General features: G+C 46.8%; 2 protein-coding genes across 5 annotated transcripts in view; one reads left to right on the top strand and one right to left on the bottom strand.

Moving 5' to 3' along the window:
- Window positions 1-3: 3 nt before the first annotated feature.
- On the top strand, window positions 4-22,148 carry SLC25A15 (solute carrier family 25 member 15). The gene is given in 9 exon segments (XM_033234374.1): window positions 4-112; window positions 3,290-3,413; window positions 9,807-10,065; window positions 15,908-16,045; window positions 18,078-18,247; window positions 19,230-19,258; window positions 19,260-19,392; window positions 20,350-20,418; window positions 20,421-22,148. Coding segments are annotated over 9 exon segments (1,041 nt in total). The 5' UTR covers window positions 4-46; the 3' UTR covers window positions 20,474-22,148.
- The window catches only part of LOC117096976 (phosphatidylinositol 3,4,5-trisphosphate 3-phosphatase TPTE2-like), an 80,715-nt gene continuing 66,232 nt past the window's right edge, over window positions 9,113-23,595 (bottom strand). For all 4 annotated transcript variants that reach the window (XR_004442762.1, XR_004442748.1, XR_004442750.1 and 1 more), the window contains 3 exons: window positions 16,733-16,793; window positions 15,820-15,992; window positions 9,113-11,471 (listed from right to left, as the gene is read on the bottom strand). The gene's annotated coding sequence lies outside the window, so the exon portion shown is untranslated. The remainder of the gene's footprint in view (window positions 11,472-15,819; window positions 15,993-16,732; window positions 16,794-23,595) is intronic.

Raw genomic sequence — 23,595 nt, 5'->3', positions numbered from 1 at the left:
ATTTGCATCTCCACGCTTTACCTAAAGCCCGGGCTCTGGGGACTGGATGGCGAGCTGGCCAGAGGCTCATGCCGCCCCAGGTTTAGCGAGAAGCCGGGATCTTCCCGCAGCGGTTCGTGTTCCCTCGTGGAAAATGCAGCCTCATCTACTGAGTCTCCCTCCCATCCAAAAAAAAAAAAGTTAATTTCCCCAAGGGTCGAGAAAAATGGGTGGTTGGCACTGTTGTTCCTCAGTCGCACCCTGTTGTAATTTGAGAGAGGGGTCAAAGGCGCTGAAAAGATTCTTTTTTCTATTCCAAGTGCTACAGCAAGCTCATAAATCAATTTTAATTCATGGTGAACAGTCTTGCCTCCTCCAAGCCCTGTGTCTTCTCCAAGCCAGAGCTACACATAATATGAATTAGTTGCCCACTCCTTCTGAGTGAATCTGTTAGTACCCGGCATCGTTTTCTTTCCTAATAATCTCTAGTGGCTATTTGTAGAATTTATTTATTTGTTTATTTTTTTGAGATGGAGTTTTGCTCTTGTTGCCCAGGCTGGAGTGCAATGGGGGCGATCTGGGCTCACTGCAACCTCCGCCTCCTGGGTTCAAGCTATTCTCCTCCCTCAGCCTCCCTAGTAGCTGGGATTATAGGCATGGCCCAGTACGCCAAGCTAATTTTGTATTTTTAGTAGAGACGGGGTTTCTCCGTGTGGTCAGGCTGGTCTCGAACTCCCGACCTCAGGTGATCCGCCCACTTTGGCCTCCCAAAGTACTGGGATTACAGGCGTGAGCCACTGTGCCCGGCCTATTTATAGAATTTAATGTGTTTAAGTTTGGCTCACCTAACGGTTTAATTCATATGGACAGACAGAATGCAATGTGATGTGACTTTCCTTCAAAGTTAAGAGAGAAGTGTCTGTGCCAAAAGAAATAAGCGCGTTGAGGTTTATCTGGGAGGCCACATTGGACTTGCCTCTGTAGGTCTTCTCAGTTGCCCCGGTTTTTTTCTTTCCCTAAAATACAGGGTTGGGTGTTTTGTGTTGCCTTTGGCCAGGTTGAAATACTCAGATTCAGTGTTGGTTTGTAGGCACAGGCCTGAAAGGACAGGACTTTGAACTGAATCCTCTGTCACTGACAGTTGGGTGGCTTTGGTTGACCTTGTCTTGCTCCAGGCCTTAGTTTGCCTTCTGGGAAGGGATTAGGACCCTGATAAACTTTTTTAAAAAATGTTTTTTTGAGATGGAATCTCGCTCTGTCGCCCAGGCTATGTGCAGTGCCACAATCTTGGCTCACTGCAACCTCCGCCTCCTGGGTTCAAGTGATTCTTCTGCCTCAGCCTCCCGAGTAGCTGGCACTACAGGTGCGCACCACCATGCCGGGGTCATTTTTATATTTTAAGTAGAGAGGGGGTTTCACCGTATTCGTCAGGCTGGTCTCAAACTCCTGACCTTGTGATCCGGGGATTACAGGAATGAGCCACCGCGCCTGGCCAGGACCCTGATAAACTTTTTTAGGAAGATACCAGATGGCCGCCACCTTTTCAGCCTAGTAAATGGTCCTGTCTCTCCAGATCTATCAACAGCATATAAATCAGTGTCTTGCACTTCTAACTTAGATGCTTTATTAAGTAATGTGCTGTTGTTGCCACTGGTTTTAAATTTTTTGTAAATAAAGGAAGATGATTGAAGTCTGGTCATTGGCAAAATGCTTCAAGAGGTTTAAACAGCTTCTCCGTGGCCAGTGTTTCCTGTTGACGTTCAGGTTGACATTGGTGTTAGGAGGGCACTTGGTGTTCATCTCTGATCCAGCACGATGGGTCACACGGCTCCTCAATGTGATGAGAAATAAGTTGTTCCTTATTATTTGCAAATAAGTTACTGGCACAGTTTGAAAGTTATACAGGATTGGTTGTTGAGTTGGATATTTTAGTCAACGTTTATTAAGCCCACGCCTCAACAGTGGTTGACTTTTGTCTTAAGGGAGAGAAAGAAATTCTCTTTTTCCCAAATGCCCAAGGCTCCAACCCAAACATACTGATCAAGATTTCCAGAAGAAAGTCCTGGCAATTTGGATATTTAATAACTACTCCAGGTGATCAAGCAGATTTGGACACAACGGGCCAGGTGTTGTATCTCAAAGTGTGAGTTTGTGGACTGGCATTGTCCGCCTCACTTGGGAGCTCATCGAAACAGGCAGAATCTCGGGTCCTGTCCGAGGCTGCGGAATCAGAAGCTGCGTTTTATTTAGCGAGGCCCCCAGGCGACTCCTGCACACATTTACATTTGAAGGGCTAGTGGACTGTGGTGACAGGAAGATGTGTGTGACAGGAAGGTGCTTGTGCAGGGCCTTGTTCTAAGAGCACGTGACGCTTGTGTACAGTGGGGCGTCCCATCAGTCTGATGTGGCTATTTGTGACTACCTTTGTTTTACAACATTTTTATTATTCACCTTGTACAGATGAGGACTCCCAGCTGTAGAGGCTGAAGGAGCCACGCTGCAGGTAGAGCAGGCATTCACCAAGGCGTGTGTGTTCCCGGGGTGCAGCTCCCACCCTTGGCTGTCTGAGTGTTCCTTTCCAGACCTACTGTCCTGTGAGATCCCCTCAGGCACCCAGCACAGGCTGCTGTCTGAATTTAGAACTGAGCCTGGGCCGGGCGCGGTGGCTCAAGCCTGTAATCCCAGCACTTTGGGAGGCCGAGACGGGCGGATCACGAGGTCAGGAGATCGAGACCATCCTGGCTAACACGGTGAAACCCCGTCTCTACTAAAAACTACAAAAAACTAGCCGGGCAACGTGGCGGCGCCTGTAGTCCCAGCTACTCGGGAGGCTGAGGCAGGAGAATGGCGTGAACCCGAGAAGCGGAGCTTGCAGTGAGCTGAGATCCGGCCACAGCACTCCAGCCCGGGTGACAGAGCGAGACTCCGTCTCAAAAAAAAAAAAAAAAAAAAAAAAAAGAACTGAGCCTGTTCAATTGGTGGCTCCATGTAGGCCTCTAAAAAAACAAGTCTGATGTGGTTTGGTACTGTGATTGGCTTACTTATTTGGTGTTCATTTTTTCAGTTTTCAGAAAGCTCACTTGAAATGCTGCTGGTGGCTGTAGCATTGATACGCAGGGAAGGTTTTTGATCTGTGAGTTTTCCAGGGGGCAGTTGCTAAGCTGCACTGATACCTGGAGCCCCTTTCCTTTGGAACGATGTAGAGCCCAGTTCATGGCTCTCAGAAGTTTAGATTCAGTAATTTGGCTGCAGGCCTAGAGAACGGGAGGCTGCAGACTTGGACTAATGGTGAACTCTTGCCTCCCCTCAGGGATATGTGGTGCCTGTCATAAACTCCAGAGAGCTGCCTTCCACAAGACCAGCAGAAGAGTGGGCAAACATGAAGTCCAATCCGGCTATCCAGGCTGCTATTGACCTCACGGCGGGGGCTGCAGGTACAGTCATGTGCCTTATCACCATGTTTCTGTCGGTGATGGACGGCGTGTCTGGTGGTGGTCCCATGAGATTATACTACCTTTTACTATACCTTTTCTGTGTTTAGATACATTTAGATGCACAAATACCACTGTGTTATAGTTGCCTACAGCATCCAGTACAGTAACATGCTGTACAGGTGTGTGGCCTAGGAGCCACAGGCCATACGGTCTAACCTAGGTGTGGAGTAGGCTATGCCATCTAGAGTCGGGTGTGTATGCTCTGTGATAGCACAATGATGAAGTTGTGTAATGACGCGTATTTCAGAACATGTCCCAGTTATTAAGCAATGCCTAACTGTAATCACAGAGAAAACCCAGTTCTCTTTATTCCTCAACTACCCTCTAAATGAGATCAGATGAAAATGGTATGCAAATATTACCTTTCTCCCCAGAAGCGATGTGCTTTACCTTTGGGATGAATCCATTTGATGGAAGTATAGTATTGTTCAGAGCGTGGCAGAAGGCAAAGGAGTGTCCATTATTGTTAACACCTTGTGAGTCAGGGTGAGGGGAGGAATGTGCCCAGTGCAGCTGGAAAACAGCTCAGAGGTGAAGCCCCTTGTCCATTGTCACCTGGCTGGGATAGGCAGGTGATGTGGTTCTTTACTTCAAGCCTGGCAGTCTTCAGAGCCCTTGTAGTGCAAAAATAACACCATAGCATCTCCTGGGAAATACCACTTACTGTCGCTGCTAGTGTTGGGAAAGAAAGGAGGACACTCTTAGAAATGTCTTTAAAAGGCTGGGCGCAGTGATTCACGCCTGTGATCCCAGCATTTTAGGAGGCTGAAGCGGGCAGATCACCTGCGGTCAGGAGTTCAAGACCAGCCTGACCAACATGGAGAAACCACATCTCTTCTAAAAATACAAATTAGCCAGGCGTGGTGCTGCATGCCTGTAATCCCAACTACCTGGGAGGCTGAGGCAGGAGAATCGCTTGAACCCGGGAGGTGGAGGTTGTGGTGAGCCGAGATCACACCATTGCACTCCAGCCTGGGCAATAAGAGGGAAACTCTGTCTCAAAAAAAAAAAGACATGTCTTTGAAAATGAGACTGATAACGGACTGTGTCTTAGAGCCGTGAAAGAAGTTGTAGGATTTGCTGGGAATGTCAGCTGACCTGAGCCTAGGGGCCTAAACCCAAGAGCCTGAGGCTCCCCCGGCACAGGGAGGTGCTGCCTATGATAAGGGGGTAGTGCTGGCATCGTGCAGGCTACTCCTTAGAAAGATCAGCTTGAACATGCAAGAAGAGCAGGACCCTCAGGCTGAGGCACAGGCAGAATGGGAAGGGCGTGGTGGTGATTTGGTTCCTCTAGAAGTAGGAGGAGCCGTTGGAATGCTGATTGTCCAAAGGGAAACCCTGGACTACCCTGGCCTCCCACAGGTTTCTCATAGTAGTTGCAGCTCCCTGGAGTGGGGAGGCTAGGGGGTTGTTGCCCAATGCTGTCCTTATCCAGCACACCCCCACCCCCGCCACTAACAGATGAGTATAGTCATGAGTGTGGCCACCTCATCAGTCATTTGCTCAATTGTGAAAAATAAATTGTTCAGAGAAGAACGAAGTGTTTTCCCATGAGCCAAACGTCGGCCAAGGTATGCTAATGAGGAGGACTGGAGAGAGCGCATCACAGACACTGATAAGGAGCACTGGGCAAGGGCACTTCTCCCAGGGCAGAGCCCACAAGGAGCATGCTGGCATCAGATGCTCAGGGAACTGAAGGCTGGCAGGGGCCTGCCCAGTAGTCTCTTGCCCACTGCATGGCTTTAGGCTACAGCCTCCCAGGCCTCATGCCCCTCCCCTCCCCCATGCCACATGGGGAAGATGCTGACCCTGAGAATGGTGCAACCATCTGCCTGCCCCAGGCCGCCTCTCACCAGCAAGTGAATGCTCTTGGGCTCAGCTCTGTCTCTGCAGTAGGAAGGTGTTTAGCCATATGTAGTCTCAGCTTTTGACATTTTATGTCTTTCAGTCAGTCTGTCAAAGATCTAGAACCTCTGGTGATAGAATTTAAAAGTCTACCTTTTCCTATTTATGTGCATACAAGTATTTGGGTACCACATTTATAATTTAGTTAGTTTGAAAGATAGAAATTGCAACAGTATGGTTGGGAGCCTGGTATGTAAGGCATTTGCTGGTGGGTATGTTTTGAACACGTATTGGTCCCTTATGTGTACTGACACACTGTCCCCATCACTGTTGGACAGGTATTTCTCCCCGTGCTGGCGACACAGGGATGCCCCTCACCGAGGTAGAGCTGCGATGGGTAGTCTAACTTCTGAGGACAACGAAGCCCATTCCTGGGAGGATGGGATGGGGAAGGGGAGGGAGACTTGGTCTTTAGGTTGGGGCCTGGGCAGAGGAGGTGCCCATCAGTGACACAAAAACCTCCGTTCTGCTGTGAGGCCCATGGGATGCAAATGGAAAGTAGAGTCCCACTTTTGAGGATCTTGGAGTCTTTGAATGCTGGAGCTAGAGCGACCTTTAGACATTGTTGGCTCCAGTGCTCGTTGAGTATGTAGAAAAAGGCCCACGAGGAGCAGTAAATTTGTTCAAGGTTATGCAACAAGATGGTGTGAAGACAGGGCAGGACCGAGGTCCCTGGGTCCCTTGTCTGGTGGTGTTGCCGTCTCTGTTTTAGTACTCAGTAATGCGTCTGCAGCACACATTGGAGCCTTTGGGCCCTGACTTTCTGGATGTGGAACTTGCTGGGCTTTGGGATTTTTCTGCCAGCCATTGGATAGGAGCAGAGGACCTGTAGTGTTTTGCGGCAGAGGTCACCCATGGAAGCGATCCGACTGTAAGCACACAGCCAGCTGCTGCCCGAGGTGATGTGGATGGAGCTTAAATGTGTTGTTGTGTGTATTTCTTCTTTTCCTTTTAAACAAAGTTTTCCCCGCCACACAGGTTTTCAGCCAGCTCGTCTACTCTAAAGTGCTGGGAAGTTCTCATTTCCCTATCTGCAATGGCTGTAAGAGATTAGGTCCCTAATCAGCTAGGACGAAGGAGGATTTCAAGAACTTAGTTAGGTAATCAGATAATTATTGAAATGAGGGCGCGTGGATCCCAAAAGTTAAATAGTCTCGAAGGGAAACATGGTACCACTTTAAGAGTTAGTCATTCAGCAGCTCTAAAACAATGCAGTCACTACTTTGACTACTGTTGCAGTGTACCTTGTTTGGCGTAGTTGGGGAATGTGGCATTTCAGATCATTGAAGTTTATCTTCTCAAATGCCAAAATTAAAAACAACCCCAAACCTGTTTTTATTGGAGTTTCTTGAAAATGATATACTTCCCTGCCCTGTTAAACCTTTACGGATGGCCTCCAGAGGGGTTTGGGGTCTCACCTCTGCTTGGGTGGACCTGGTCCTGTGGTGTGAGTCTGATTCTCTCTTCTCACCTCTCTGCCTTCTTCAGAGCTGTCCCTTCCCTGAGACACTGCCCCTGCCCTGATAGATTTCCTCTATATCTCAAGATTTAGTGACTCTATGTCAAGGACTGAAAATCCAAACCACCACCCTTGGTCAAGTGTTAGGTATGACATAGTCTGAGTGCCTTTCCTGCGGAATAAGGTGCTTGGCTGGCCAACACACCGCCTAAAGAATGTTGTTATTTGTCTTTTAAGGAGAAAAAGATCAGAAGTCTGACTTCTAGGCAAGTGGAGAAAGATAATATTTATTCATGGCTTTATAGACTTGATAGATCTTTGAGAACCTACTAGGTGTCAGGCTCCGTGGTTGGTACTGGTGTTCAGAACAGTCTTCTCTCACTTGAGGGCACAGTGAGCGCCATGACCATGTCATTTGTGGTAAATTACACAGGAAGTTAGCTTACCCTCGCAGAGGACGGGAGACAGTTGTTGCTAGCATTTGTACATTCATTAGCCTACCCCTTCTCCCTGTTGGAAATGTAACTATCCCAGATATACAGCAAATGTGTATTCTAGTAACCTGTGATGCCTGAACTGTTCAAGATGATCAACTTAAAATATGAATGTGCTGAATTAAATGCTTTATGGCTAGATGCAGCTTATCTGCATCTAGGCTCTCTGAATTACGCACCCACTTAAAACATTCTGTCACCTCTTCTCTTGGAATAATTAAATTATTTTAATGTCATTCAGATATCTTTTTATCCTAGCCCAGCAGTACCTGGGAGAGAATGACTCAGGATTAATCATAGTAAAATCATCTTAACTTATATTCCACTAATTCAGAATTGGGGATTATTTGGCAGTTAAAGGCAGAAGTGTGTCATTCCTCTCCTGGAAGAAATGAACAGTAACGATGGGCTCACACAGATCATATTGCTTGCTGCTTAAAAAAGAGATCAAAGGCCGGGCGCGGTGGCTCATGCCTGTAATCCCAGCAGTTTGGGAGACCAAGGCGGGCGGATCACGAGGTCAGGAGATCGAGACCATCCTGGCAAACACAGTGAAACCTCGTCTCTATTGAAAATACAAAAAAATTAGCCGGGCGTGGTAGCGGGCGTCTGTAGTCCCAGCTTCTCGGGAGGCTGAGGCAGAAGAATGACGTGAACCCAGGAGGCGGCGGAGCTTGCAGTGAGCGGAAATCGTGCCACTGCACTCCAACCTGGGCGACAGAGTGAGACTCCATCTCAAAAAAAAAAAGAGATCAAGCGGTTTTCAGACTCTTTGGAAGTGTTGGCTTATTTGCCAATAAATAATTGAGAATTATTCTTAATGTCCCTTCCCCCAACTCCACTTTCCAGAGTTTAGATGGAATAACTATGTATAATGTCAAAGTCAGGAAGTTGCATTTGTCAAGTATTTTCTGTAAGCCTTCTTTTGCATTTTGATGAAGCTTTAAGAGCTCCTCTCAGGTCCAGGAGGAGATGGTAAACGCTAACCACTGGGAGTTCCCACGACACCAACCCTACTACAGGGTGTCGGGATGTTGTAGGGTGGTTACAGTTCATTCCTTTTCTTCTGTTTAGAATTTTTAAAATGATTTCACGTGGCTGGGCATGGTGGCTCATGCCTCCCAGCATTTTGGGAGGCCGAGGCAGGAGGATCATTTGAGGCCAGGAGTTCGAGACCAACCTTGGCAACATGGTGACACCCCATCTCTATGAAAAGTACAAAAATTAGTCAGATGTGGTGGCGGGCACCTATAATCCCAGCTACTCGGGAAGCTGAGGCACAGGAATTCCTTGAACCCGGGAGGCGGAGGTTGCAGTGAGCTGAGATTGCACCACTGCACTCCAGCCTGGGTGACAGAGCAGATACCATCTCAAAAAGAAAAAAAAATTATTTTGTGCAATGTAGACTTTGCTGTATTTAATATTCTTGTAAAAGTATATAAATAGGCCGGGCGCAGTGGCTCAAGCCTGTAATCCCAGCACTTTGGGAGGCCGAGACGGGCGGATCACGAGGTCAGGAGATCGAGACCCTCCTGGCTAACACGGTGAAACCCCGTCTCTACTAAAAAAAATACAAAAAACTAGCCGGGCAAGGCGGCGGGCGCCTGTAGTCCCAGCTACTCGGAGGCTGAGGCGGGAGAATGGCGGGAACCCGGGAGGCGGAGCTTGCAGAGAGCCGAGATCGCGCCACTGCACTCCAGCCTGGGCGACACAGCGAGACTCCGTCTCAAAAAAAAAAAAAAAAGTATATAAATAAAGGATTTAAGCTAAGCATAAATAAATTTCAGTCCATTCTCTAAATACGTTATTAATTGGTAGAGCTCAAATTAAAGAGGTTTTTCTATAGAATGAAATATTTAGCTCTTCGGGGATTAATTAGCCAGACTCCTTGTTTCCTTTCTGTGGTGCCAGGTCTGATCAGTCCCACTGGGCGTTAGGCAAAGTAAGTGATGAAGTCTTCCTAGGTTTCCCCTCCCTTTCTGTGGTTTCCGTTTCTCGCGCCCACAGTAGCCGCTGGTTACTAACCACTTACGTAGCTGGTGCTGTGCTGAGCTTGTCTCCTCCATTTTTATTTAATCCTCATGCTAACCCTATGAGGTGGCATGGATGAGGAGCTAAGGCTCAGAAGTTATACGGCTTGTCCAGGATCTCGCAGCAAAGCATAGTCCCTCTGACCTTATTGCTCAGACTCCTACATACTCACTGCACTGTTGCATTCTCTGCCTGCCACTGCTGAGCACATGTCTGTCTCTCTCCCCTGCCTAGCATGAGCTCCTTCAGGGTGCGACTTAGATGCCAGGCACATCAAGGACCTGCTATAAATCGTTTACTGGACATGGCTGGAAGGTTTTGGAGGAAAAGAGGTTGAAATGAACTGAAGCAGGGGTACGTTCTGGGGTAGGCTGCCTGTGCCTTCTTTCCATAGATAATGGAAATGTAGCCTCATACTAGAGCAGTCATCTGTCCTGATTCCAGGGGGCACAGCGTGTGTACTGACCGGGCAGCCCTTTGACACGATGAAAGTGAAGATGCAGACGTTCCCTGACCTGTACCGAGGCCTCACGGACTGCTGCCTGAAGACTTACTCCCAGGTGGGCTTCCGTGGCTTCTACAAGGGGACCAGCCCAGCACTAATCGCCAACATCGCTGAGAACTCAGTCCTCTTCATGTGCTATGGCTTCTGCCAGCAGGTGGTGCGGAAAGTGGCTGGATTGGACAAGCAGGCAAAGCTGAGGTGAGTCAAGGACACACGCTTTCTTTTATTTAAAAAAAACCCACAAAACTGGCAAGGCATGGTGGCTCATGCCTGTAATCCCAGCATTTTGGGAGGCAAAGGCAGGAGAATGGCTTGAGGCTGAGAGTTCAAAACCAGCCTGGGCAACATAGCAAGATCCCTATCTCTACAAAAAATAAAAATTAAAAAAAATCTACTGTTGGAAGGTCACAATTTTACTGACGCCTTATGTGGAAGAACATTTCCTTTTTAAAAAATAACTGCTTTCCTTTTATTTATGAAGTTATACATTGTCATCATATAAAACTTGGAAACCACATGTGCACGCCACAGAGGAGACCTGCTCATCATCCACCACTGAGAACGAACCGCCCTTCGGTTTCAGTTTTCTCCAGTAGAATGCTGTTCAAATGCAGCTGGTGGTGCTACCTCTCGTCAGCAGACATGCTGCACTAAAACTGTAGATGCCGCTTATGATCCACATTTTAGCTTATCTTTCATTAGCAAAAAGCAGAGTATTGGAAGAGGTTATCTGAGCCAGATGAATTTGAGGAGTTTTAGGAAGGGTCGGAAATGTTTGCAAAGATGCAAGGGAACCCACCTTTCTCTGTCCAGATTTTCCCAAAACATCAGACTTTGCCTCGTTCTTGGTCTTGCCTTGGGTATTTATTATAGAGAGACTAAAGAGAATTCGGAAACCACTGGGATGTTTAGCTCTCCCTGCTTTGAATGTTGATTTTATTTTATACCACGTAAAATTATTATATAAGCTTCAAGACTGCCAAGGGCAGTCTGAGTTATTTCAGTAGGAGTTTGAAACCTGATTGCAGCTGCAGGTCCCACACAACTGAATTCGGTTCCTTGTGCACAGCAGTGTTCTCTGGAGGTGCCTGGAGGTCTGAAGGGTGCCCTTTTCTAGGCAGGAATTCCACCATGATGAGTAGAGCTTGAGGCTTGGGACTGGATACGATTGCCCAAGAAGACAGTGTAGACAGCGAGGAGGGCTGAGCATGAATGAGATGAGCCTCCAGCACAGAAAGGGCAGGCAGGAAGGCAGTAAAGAAACAAGCAGGGCACAAACCAGGAGAGTGTGGCCTGCCATGATGGAGACTGAATGAACAGAAGCAAAAACCACGGGCGACTATAGTTTTGTTCCCTGTTGAAGGAGAGACACTCTATTAGAGAAGACCTGGACTTCATTTCAGTTCAGTTTCCTTAGCAAAGGACAAAATGGGGAGAGAAGACAGGGAAACAGTAAGCAGCCACATGAGATTCTGGAGAAGACCTGTGTCTTCTGAGCAAAGCAGCCCCTCCAGCCGCAGGACAGACAGTGACTTCTGTCTTGCATGAGCGAAACCACTGGGGATCTGGCCCTGCCTGCCCCTCCACTTTCTTGCTTCCTTAGCCTGTGAACAAAGTGAAGGACAGGTAAGAGCATATTGCTTTTCTGCTGAGAACAATCTAATACCTTACAGCTGCATTTCCCCACACTACTTTCAGAACATTGAATTGCTGGGTGTCCTTAAGAAAGAGTTGGGAAATTACGTCACAGTGTCTCTCTCGTGAAGAATCACCCTGGGTACATTTATTTCATGTCGTGTATGTGTTACTTAGTTCATTAAAGATGCTTAAAGCTGGGCACAGTGGCTCACGCCTATAGTCCCAGCACTTTGAGAGGCTTAGGTGGGCAGATGACTAGAGCCCAGGAGTTTGAGACCAAGCTGAGCAACATGGCAAAACCCCGTCTCTACATAAAATATAAAACTTAGCTGAGTGTGGTAGCACACGTCTGTGGTCCCAGCTACCAGGGAGGCTGAGGTGGGAGGATTGCTTGAGCTCAGGAGGCAGAGGTTGCAGTGAGATGACACCACTGCACTCCAGCCTGGGCAACAGAGCAAGACCCTATCTCTCAAAAAAGAAAAGATGCTTTTTTTTTTTTTTTTTTTTTTAGACGGAGTCTTGCTCTGTCGCCCGGACTGGAGTGCAGTGGCCAGATCTCAGCTCACTGCAAGCTCTGCCTCCTGGGTTTACGCCATTCTCCTGCCTCAGCCTCCCGAGTAGCTGGGACTACAGGCGCCAGCCACCTCGCCCGGCTAGTTTTTGTATTTTTAGTAGAGACGGGGTTTCAGCGTATTAGCCAGGATGGTCTCGATCTCCTGACCTCGTGATCCGCCCGTCTCGGCCTCCCAAAGTGCTGGGATTACAGGCTTGAGCCACCGCGCCCGGCCGATGCTTAGTTGTTTTGCAGTAAATAAACCATCCTGATTAACCTTGTCTAATCCAGTGCTCATCTTTTTTGAGCTTGGGCCTTTTTTATCTTTTTCCATTCTGAGGAACAGTGTTTGCCTGTTACCTGTTGGGGAAATGCTGTCTTAGAGTCTACAAAGCTCTGACATGTATATCATGTCTCTGTAGTCCTCACCGTGATCCTGTGAGAAGAGCAAGGCAGATGTTCTCTCTCTAAGGGATGGAGGAACTGAGGTTCCGATACTGACATGTGCAGGGTCACCCCGCTAAGGACTTGGACTTGTGTCCTCTGAGCTCCTGCCCAGTCTCCTTTCCATCAGACCACGGTTGGGGGTCTGGAATGTTTTGTAAGGGTCAGTTCTAGAGAGAAGATTAATCAGGAGCAGCGAAAGGAAAGAACTGCTTGTGAGAGCCTGTGGTGAATTTCTGCAATCACATTGTAAATATTTGTCTGTTCCCGGTTTCAACATGACCTAGAGTGTTGTTCTGCTTTGACGTTTTGCCGGACAGGGTCTTACACAGCAGGAGTGGTCAGGTACATGTTTGTTGAATATATGACAAATGGATGATTCTTACAAAATCCCATCCGATACTTATTACCATTTCAATTCCAGTCCTACACATTCGTACTCTGTGCAGAACCAGGGGCCCATGCACCTCCTTCTGTGCACTAGTCGACGAAAGTGTTTATTGGAAAGCCAAAGTCCACTGCATATCTGATTTGACCATGTCCTTGCACTATAATAATGTGCTTGGTGTTCATTCAGATGTCTGAGCCATTATTATATCTTCAACTCAATAGACTTCTACATTTATTGACTGTCACCTTTGTCCTGGCAAACTTGGCAGACCCTGGTTAATGCTCCTAATTGACTATTGCCTGTCAGCAGGTTAACAGAGAGTCCCTGAGGGAGGCCAACTGTGGATCTGCAGGCTGACTGAAAGACAGCAGAAACCATTTTAAGCTTTGGTTCTAACAAGCTGCTAAGGAGTGAAGTGGGGGAAAGGAGTGGACTGAACAGCATTGGATGGTTTCCACAAGCCATAAAAGCATGTGCAAGTACATTTGTGTACCTGGTTCTTCTTTGTTAATGGTTTTAGGCTTAATTCTCTCACATCAAAAGGAAGTCCGCACTGCAAGCAGTGTCTTCCTACTGAAAGCAAGCCCCACTCCAGGCCAAGTCTTCTGAGAGATTTGGGTGTATCAAAGGCCAGCTCAGCCTCTGGGAACCCCCCCTTGCATCTGGCCATGGCACAGAAGCTAGACCGCCAGGGACTAGCAAACCAGGGCCAAGACTAGCGCCACCTTGATTTTATACTAATCTTTAACACTGGAAAAACTTTAGTACCCCTGAATATGGTAGGTCCATCTGTGCTTTTTTTTTTTTTTCTTGAGAATGGAATCTCACTCTGTTGCCAGGCTGGAGTGTAGTGGTGCGATCTTGACTCACTGCAACCTCTGCCTCCTGGGTTCAAGCAATTCTCCTGCCTCAGCCTCCCGAGTAGCTGGGACTACAGGTGTGCACCACTATGCCCCCCTAATTTTTGTATTTTAGTAGAGATGGGGTTTCACCACGTTGGCCAGGATGGTCTTAATCTCTTGACCTCATGATCTGCCCACCTTGGCCTCCCAAAGTGCTGGGATTACAGGTGTGAGCCACTGCGCCTGGCCTCATCTGTGCTTTTGCTCCGTTTGGAGAAAAATTGTTAGGGGATTATCTCTCTACCTGGGTAGTTAACTGAGGAGATTCCCACCCACCCTCGGGGGTTTCTGGAAATCTGTGAGGGCGATCTTGGCTGTCCAGTGAGAGCACGATGCCAGCATTGAATGGGTGTCAGGGAACCAGTTCAGTCCTTCTTGCCCAATGAAGGATTGTCCCACCCCAAATGCCAGTCATGATCCTATCATGCAACACTCTTCCGGGGCTGGAAGGGACCTTCTATCCCGACTCCCATGAACCATGAACTCACAGAGAAGCCTTTCTTTTGAAACACTTCTCAGACTTTTCCCCATATTCTTTTTTTTTTTTTGAAAGAGTCTCACTGTGTCGCCCAGGCTGGAGTGCAGTGGCATGATCTTGGCTCACTGCAACCTCCATCTCCCTGGTTCAAGCGCTTCTTGTGCCTCAGCCACTGGGGTAGCTGGGATTACAGGCGTGCACCACCAGGCATGGCTAATTTTTAGTAGAGATGGGGTTTTGCCGTGTTGGCCAGGCCTCAAGTGACCTGCCTGCCTTGGCCTCCCAAAGTGCTGGGGTTACAGGTGTGAGCCACCACGCCTGGCCTCCCCATATTCTTGAACTCTTACTGGATTCCAGTTTCATAACCCTGCTAGTGACCTTTGGCTGCTGGTACTAAATCCATACAGGAGGCGAATGTTTCTGTGTTTGTATTTGTGCATTCATCGCGCTGCCTAGTTTAGATTTCTAGTTTAGCCATTTCACCTAATACCACTGAGCTTGCAGACTTGTACTGGCTTCACCCACTCCCGTGGCACCATTTTACCCTCTTCTGTGTTGCTGAGGTGGTAGATCATCAGCTGAACTGGAAAATCTTTTTGTGATGCAGCAACTTTTGGTTAAAATTTTTTCTGGGTTTTCATCTGTGGCAGTTACATTGCACATCTGGCTGCTCCAGGTTGGATTGTGGGCATGTGGGGATAGTCTTAGAGCCTAGTTTTATTTAAAACTTAGGGCAAATACACTGAAGTATTAATAGTGCGTGTTTTTCAGTGGGGGACTATGGGTAATATTTTTCTCCTTGCCTTTGGGTTTTTTTGTGGAGTTTTATTTTGTTATGTCGCGATGTATGTTGGCTTTGGCTGCTGTAACAGAATACTCCAGACTGAGTGACTAAAACAAACATTTCTCATAGTTCTAGGGACTGAAAAGTCTAAGATCAAGGTTCCAGCAGAGCTGGTGTCTGATGAGGCTTTTTCTTCATTTGAACATAGCCATCTTCTCACTGTGTCCTCATATGGCAGAGAGTGAGCAATCTCTCTAGCCTCTTCTTCTAAGGGACTAATCCCATCACAATGGCCCTGTCCTCATGACCTCATCTATACCTGACTATTCCCAAAGGCCCCATCTAACACCATCACCTTGGGGGAAGACAATTCAGTCCATAGCGCTGTGTGTAATCAAAAGAATATGGGTGTTGCAGTCAGGAAGACCTGGGTTCACATCTTAGCACTGCCACTTAGTAGCTGTGTGACTGGCCACATTATCTCATCTCTAAGTGTCACTTCCCATAGGGAATTGGGGTGCTACTGTCTGCCTTACAGGGTTGTGGGATCCTTAGATGAAACAGCACATGCAAGTTTCCTTCCTTTCATCATTTTTTTAGACATGGAGGTTTCTCTTTGTTGCCCAAGCTGGAATGTAGTGGCTATTCACAGATGCAGTCATAGCACTGTAGCCTAGAACACATGGACTCAAATACTCTTCCCACCTCAGTCTCCTGAGTAGCTGAAATCACAGATTCATGCCCTCACACCTGGCTCCTTACCCTGCTTTATCACCAGAGTGCCCTCCGTGTGGTGGGTGCCGAAGGAATGAAGAAGCTGAGGGCTAACTGTCTGCTTGTGTGCTTTCAGTGATCTGCAGAATGCAGCTGCCGGTTCCTTCGCCTCTGCCTTTGCTGCACTGGTGCTCTGCCCCACGGAGCTCGTGAAGTGCCGGCTGCAGACCATGTATGAGATGGAGACATCAGGAAAGATAGCCAAAAGCCAGAAGTAAGCACCACTTGGGCACAAACGTCAGGTCTCTATTGCCCTAGTGAATTGGATGATTTCTCAGTTTATATTGTACTAAAGTGGCAGATGTGGAAACCGATTTATTTACTCAAAATATTGTTTCTAGAATGCTTTCCCCTATCAGTCAGAGATTTTCTGAAAGGATTGGCTGTGATTAGACCCACCATCCACTGCACAGAAAGTCTTAGACAGATATTTAATACCCCAGAACTAGAGAAACCAGGAGCTTAACACCCTTTTTGGCCTCTTGGAAACATGAGGCATGATCTTCAACCATTTTAGGAGGTACATAGTGGGTGGCTTTTGAACTTTGCCTTAGACCTGAGCCTTCATAAGTGCCAATTTGGATTCTGAGATGAATATTTGATGCCCACTTCCAGGTTTCACATGGGTATTCAGGCTGATTGCCCCAGTTCCTAGAGGTAACTTTCCTTACCCCACTTATCCCCAGTCCTTCAAGCGTACCTGCAAATGGTCCAAGTTCTGAGAACATTAATCAATACTTTTGTAAGCATAGCTACTCTTCAATGATTAAATCACTCTCTAGCTCACTCTTGAAAACACATTCCCATTATCCTCTGAGAGTGCTGTGTCATACACAATTTGATTTACTTGAATTGGAAAGCAATTTATTATCCTTATTAATTGCAAAACTTGCCTACTTACCTTGACATCTGGCCAAGTTCTGACCAAGGATATTGCTGTAGTTAACTCAAAGCCTATAAATCTGCTGGAAAAAAGCAGTAGATAAATTGACCATTTTCAGGGATCAGTCCCCACTCAGTGAGAACGGGGTTTGGAAGAGTGCCCTGTTTTCTACACCCTTGAGACACATTACAACCAACTTGAATCTAATATTCATTGCCTAGAAGTCCAAGAGTGTACGTCTTTAAAACTTTTTTTTCAAATATACACATAGTATCATGAATGCACATGTAAGTCACATGTATGCAGTTCTGTATTTAGTGATACAATTTATGTGCCTTTATAACCTGTGTCCAGATTAACTAATAGAACATTAACAACACCCAGGAAGCTGCCCTCATGTCCCTTGGAAGTAATTCAAGGTAATTAAAAGATAGTAATAGTTATATCCAAAGGACTTAGGCAGATCGACACCTTGAATTATCAGCTGACTTTGTATTTGAGGTCTAGCAGTGTTCACACAAAGCATATGGTATGGTAACTTAGGGCTAAGCCTCAGATGTGTTGAGCTGGATTACTTTTGTTAAATTCCATGTAGCAGTGCTGCAGGAAGGGCTGGCTGATGGGGAATACCTGACAGTGCCTTCTGAAGCTCTCAGAAGGAAAATAGTTATTAAATGTCTGTGGCCTTTATTACCTTGGGACTTGATCCTTTATCTATCCAAGCCAAGTCCCCTTCTCGCTGAGAACAAAGTGAGGAGAGAGGGATTCACTGAGTTGCACTGAGTATGTGATTTCTTGGCCTGTTTTTAGCAGGGATAAACCTGCCCTGGTAGCCCCCCATTATGAAGGGGAGTCAGACAAAAAGTTTTCTGTGTTATGGCTGCTACAGGAGCAGGGCTGTGATCTGCTTAGAAGAGATTCTCCTGCCTCCCTGGTGCTCTGAGAAATAAATTCTTGGTGCTTCTGCATGATAGGAGCTATAACTTGTTCTCAGAATTTATCTTGCCTTCAAACAACATTTACTCCTTCACTCATTTCTCTGCACTAAAACAAAACAAATCCTATAAGCACCTGAACAGATTTCCCAAAAACACACCAGGAAGATTGAGGAACAGGAATCACGGCGCTAAGGGACCGGGCAATACAACGCCATTTTATGCTTGCTGAGTTTAGAGAATTCCTTCCTGCAAATAAATTTCCTTCCCACAGAAGGATGCCTTGTAGCCTTGGTTCCTAGCTCTTCCTTTAGAAAATCAGCTTCTTCCTTGCTAGTGCTTGATCAGATCTGTTAACTGGTTGCAAATGCCTTTGTCCTTTCTTCCTTCCCACCTGCCATAACCGTGCTCTTTGTGTTTCCTCCCAGTACAGTGTGGTCTGTCATCAAAAGTATCCTTAGGAAGGATGGCCCCTTGGGCTTCTACCATGGACTCTCAAGCACTTTACTTCGAGAAGTTCCGGGCTATTTCTTCTTCTTTGGTGGCTATGAACTGAGCCGGTCCTTTTTTGCATCGGGGAGATCAAAAGATGAACTAGGTAAATGTGTTTGCATTGACAGCAGTGGGGTGTGATGGTGTTTGCTCCTTACAGGTGTGGTTTCTGTGGATTCTCTGTGGATTCCTTTGTGCTCTCCTCCCCACATTGGTGGCTGCATCTGGCACAGGGAAGCTTCTGGATGCCAGAAGGTAACATGGTGGCAGGCAGTTGATAGCACCCACCCTCCAGGCCTGATAATTTCCTTAGGACAGGGCCTGAAGCAGTACATCCCAAAGTTTCTTACTGGAATAAAGTTTGTTAGTTTTTCTGGATCTATTTTAGGGGAGAAGAAATCCAGAAATGACTTTCCCAATTGGGGAATCACCTATAAATAATCTTGAAATAAGCTTAAAACTTGCTAATCTTAATAGTGTTTTGAGAGCCGCAGAAACCATAGTTCTTTGTAGCTTATCATGTTTAGCTGGTTGGTATTACTACATGCGATGTTTGGCTCACATAAGTGAGTTTTTCTTACCATCTCCCTCAGTGTGTGTTGAATCTATTCTGTGGTTAGTCAAGCTCCCAGACTTAACTGCTCTGTTTAATAAAAACAATTTTGGCTTTTAATGGTAAAGGAAGAATCAGGGCTATTAAAATACTTAGGAGTGAGAAAGTTGAAAAAAGACGTAGATTGTGTTTGGCCTGTCTTCTCCCCACTGTAGGGGGTTGCCACTCAGCTGGAGGCCTGCTGGTTCGTGTGGGCCAGCCCTCGATACCTCAGTGACCAAACTAAATACAACCCTCACTAGGGCTTCTTGTACTTGGCAAGACGCAGGGGTAGACCTGGGCTACAAAACAAAACCTTGTGTTCTTAGAGCTTGATAACAAGAGCTTTGGCAGTTTCCTCAAAGAACTGTATTCTGCAGCATGAGCATGTTTATTTTCACCTACCTGCAGTCATTACTACATTGATCTCTGGAAATGTCACATCAGCTGTTCTTGAGACAAAATACAATTTGCTTTTTGTTTTTTTTTTCTCTAGGCCCTGTCCCTTTGATGCTAAGTGGTGGATGGAGTTGGTGGGATTTGCCTCTGGCTTGCTGTATACCCAGTAGATTGTATTAAATCCAGAATTCAAGTTCTTTCCATGTCTGGAAAACAGGCAGGATTTATCAGAACCTTTATAAATGTTGTGAAAAATGAAGGTGAGTAAATACCTGTTTTTCAAGCATCCATATACATCTTAAAATCTGAGATATGGGCCAGGCGCGGTGGCTCATGCCTGTAATCCCAGCACTTTGGGAGGCCGAGGTGGGCAGATCACGAGGTCAGGAGATTGAGACCATCCTGGCTAACACGGGGAAACCCCGTCTCTACTAAAAATACAAAAAGATTAGCCGGGCGTGGTAGTGGGCACCTGTAATCCCAGCTACTGGGGAGGCTGAGGCAGGAGAATGGCGTGAACCTGGGAGGCGGAACTTGCAGTGAGCCGAGATCGCACCGCTGCACTCCAGCCTGGGCGACAGAGCAAGACTCCGTCTCAAAAAAAAAAAAAAAAGAAAGAAAATCTGAGATATGAACTTCTCTGTTTTGATTGTAAAAAGAAAGAGGACAGTAACACAGAAACTTTCTGTCCCAAATAGAGCACAGATACCTTGTCTATTACTCATAGTAATCCTCCGTTACATCTGTATGACAGGTAAAGTTTTACAAAGTATTTACACCTTCCTCCCTTATCTAATTCAATCTTCATAACCACCCTGGGCAGCACTAATACTATAAACAGGTCTCCGGCTTCAAGGTTGGTGCTCCTGCCACTGCCCAGGTGAAGCTGCAGAGCTGCTGCCACCTCTGTCTCCATAGTTGCCTCCGTCTGGCCATCTCAGGCCTCAGCTCTGCCGCATCCATGTACTAAGCGTGAACCAAGCATGGAATTGGGGTATGTTACCTGAGCATCAGTCAGTTTTGCCAGGAGACCTGATACTTGGCCTTGTTTCTGTTAGTCTATTTAGGGAAAGCGGGGAATGCATCCTTCCATGACTTGTTGGTTTCTAGCACTGCTGTCTGGGTTTGCATGTGTAAATATACCTGTGCTATGCAGCTGCGTGGGTGTCCCCAAAGGAGGGATTGTTGCAGTCTTTGATCGCCCTTTTATTTGCTAGGAATAACGGCCTTATATTCTGGACTGAAACCTACTATGATTCGAGCATTCCCTGCCAATGGAGCACTCTTTTGGCCTACGAATATAGCAGGAAGTTGATGATGAACCAGTGGGAAGCATACTGAAGTGTCTTGGTGGGCCTGAGCCAAGCACAGGTGTTTGAGGACTACAGTTCATCTCAGGGTTTCTTGGAGTACAAGACCAGTGTGAAGTTATTCTGATTTCTTGGGAATTTTGCTTTTTGTCTTCCCTTCTACCCTACATCTTAAAGTTTATGGAAGAACCTCTATTTTGCATCATATCGTTTCTGCCCATAATCGTACTGAAATAGAAAAGTCACCGCACTTGCTCTTGGTAAAATATAGAGTGGTCAGTAGCCTTATGCGCCTAATTCAAAAGGCGGAATATAGTTCCTACAGCTTCCACTTATACATGCAATTTGGACAGTTATGTGTTGAGGGAAATACAGTTTGGTTCCATGTTTATTTCAAATGTCAGAAAAACCCAGAGGTGATCATTTCTCATGAAGATGCTTATAAATGGTTGCTTAACTCATTCTAGATGTAGGGTCTGCTTAATGGATGTACTTTGCTAAGTGGTTGATTATTATTTTTTTGATATGGAGTCTCACTCTGTCACCCAGGCTGGAGCGCAGTGGCATGATCTCAGCTCACTGCAACCTCTGCCTCCTGGGTTCAAGCAATTCTCTCACCTCAGCCTCCCGAGTAGCTGGGATTACAGGTGTGCACCACCATGCCCAGCTAATTTTTTTTTTGGTATTTTTTGTAGAGATGCGGTTTCACCATGTTGTCCAGGCTGGTCTCGAAGTCTTTACCTCAAGTGATTTGCCCACCTCGGCCTCCCAAAGTGCTAGGATTACTGGTGTGAGCCACCATGCCTAGCCAGTGGTTGAATTTTTAAAAAACTGTTCATGGGGTACTTGAAAACTAAAATATTCTTCTAGATTTGTAAGACAGTATACCTGAATACTGGTGTGGCTTCCACACTTGAGTAAAAGCTTCAGAGTAGGCATCCTAGATTTCCCCAAGATGCTCTACTCTTAAAATAGTGCCATTCATTTTCTTGGTGGGATCATATTCCACACTGACTATATTGCTAGGGGTGGCCCAGAGGGTCAGGCCTTTGGGAAATAGCACGGCCTTTACCAGCTTCCCTTCTCTCCCGAAGAACTTCCCCTCTTGGGCTTTAGATTGAGGAAGGGGCTGAGTGGTGGGCAGTGCTGCTGTGCTTTGATGAAGACCCATGTGGCTGGCAATAGCTCTTACCTTTTGTCTCTGGGTCCTGGCCTAGGTAGGATTCGTGGGTGTTCTGTTGGCTCATTTGGGGCCATCAATCCACTTTGGACCACTCACTGTCTGCTCTGCCTCCACCAATCAGAAACCCTTCCAAGGAACAGTGAGAGCCAAAGCCAAGAGAAGCCTCCTTCCCTACTTGGTGATTGTGTGACCGTGGGTGAAATCCTTTCTCAGAGAGAACTAGAAAGAACTCAGTGCTTGTACTCCATAGTGAGTAATGTCAGGGCTGACCCATCCTGAAGCCTATCTTGCCATGCTTTTACAGCGTTGGAGGCTTCTCCATTTGGTACTGGCAGTCAGTAAGTCTTAGTGATGACTGTATATGGGATATGAGTTTATAAAGCAATGCAACATAAGCAATTGTAGGCCAGGCGCGGTGGCTCACGCCTATAATCCCAGCACTTTGGGAGGCTGAGGCGGGTGGATCACAAGGTCAGGAGTTCGAGAACAGCCTGACCAACATGGCAAAACCCCATCTCTACTAAAAATACAAAAATTGGCTGGGCACGGTGGCTCAAGCCTGTAATCCCAGCACTTTGGGAGGCCGAGACGGGCGGATCACGAGGTCAGGAGATCAAGACCATCCTGGCTAACATGGTGAAACCCCGTCTCTACTAAAAAATACAAAAAACTAGCTGGGCGAGGTGGCGGGCGCCTGTAGTCCCAGCTACTCGGGAGGCTGAGGCAGGAGAATGGCGTAAACCTGGGAGGCAGAGCTTGCAGTGAGCTGAGATCCGGCCACTGCACTCCAGCCTGGGCGACAGAGCGAGACTCCGTCTCAAAAAAAAAAAAAAAATACAAAAATTAGCCGGGCGTGGTGGCGTGCGCCTGTAATCCCAGCTACTCAGGAGACTGAGGCAGGAGAATCACTTGAACCGGGGAGGCGGAGGTTGCAGTGAACTGAGATTGTACCACTGCACTCCAGCCTGGGTGACACAGCGAGACTTTGTCTCAAAAAAAAAAAAAAAAAAAAAAAAAAAAAGCCGGGCGTGGTGGCTCAAGCCTGTAATCCCAGCACTTTGGGAGGCCGAGACGGGCGGATCACGAGGTCAGGAGATCGAGACCATCCTGGCTAACACGGTGAAACCCCGTCTCTACTAAAAACTACAAAAAACTAGCCGGGCGACGTGGCGGCGCCTGTAGTCCCAGCTACCCGGAGGCTGAGGCAGGAGAATGGCGTGAACCCGGAGGCGGAGCTTGCAGTGAGCTGAGATCCGGCCACAGCACTCCAGCCTGGGTGACAGAGCGAGACTCCGTCTCAAAAAAAAAAAAAAAAAAAAAAAAAAAAGAAAAGAAAAGCAATTGTACTTAACCATGCCATATATATGTGTTCACTGACCACAAATTCACTGACCAACCAACCAAACTCCACACTTCATCTGATCCCCCATAGACTTGGGGATGGACAGCTGTTCTTTGGCCATATGGGATAAGAGGGTCATTCTTGTCACTACTAAAGTTAACCTCGTCATTTTGTGCTGCTCCAAGACCAGCAGGGTATCTTCCAATAAAGTGTTCCTAAGCAGCCTGTATACTGAGTGCAGGCAGGCTAACAATTTGAATAAGAGTCCATACCATGTATGTGTTTCTGTCAGCAGAATGTACATGTTGTACAAAACCTCCAGGTTCCTTAAGCTTTTTGCTGTCCATGAATCCTCTGTGGCAACTGTAGTCATAGAGCCAGAAGCCAGAGGGTCAGGTATATGAGGGACTGACAAAGAGCAGAGGACATCTGGGGAGGAGATCCCTGTCATGTCTCTTGTGCCACAGGGCTGTTATGGCTGGTCTTCCATTTGCTTTTTCTTTCTTTAAGTGAAAACCATTTTTCAACTTTGCTCTTCTCTCGATACTTAAATGGTCAGTAGCTACTGAGTGGTGCTTTATCTGAATAGGCCTGGATTGAAGCAAAATATAAATGGGACTGGCTTTCC

Source organism: Trachypithecus francoisi, unplaced genomic scaffold (genome assembly GCF_009764315.1).
Source record: "Trachypithecus francoisi isolate TF-2019V2 unplaced genomic scaffold, Tfra_2.0 Contig01461, whole genome shotgun sequence".
NCBI classification, from domain to species: Eukaryota; Metazoa; Chordata; class Mammalia; order Primates; family Cercopithecidae; genus Trachypithecus; species Trachypithecus francoisi.
The sequence above is the reverse complement of the archived record's forward strand: the minus strand, read 5'-3'. Positions and strand labels throughout refer to the sequence as shown.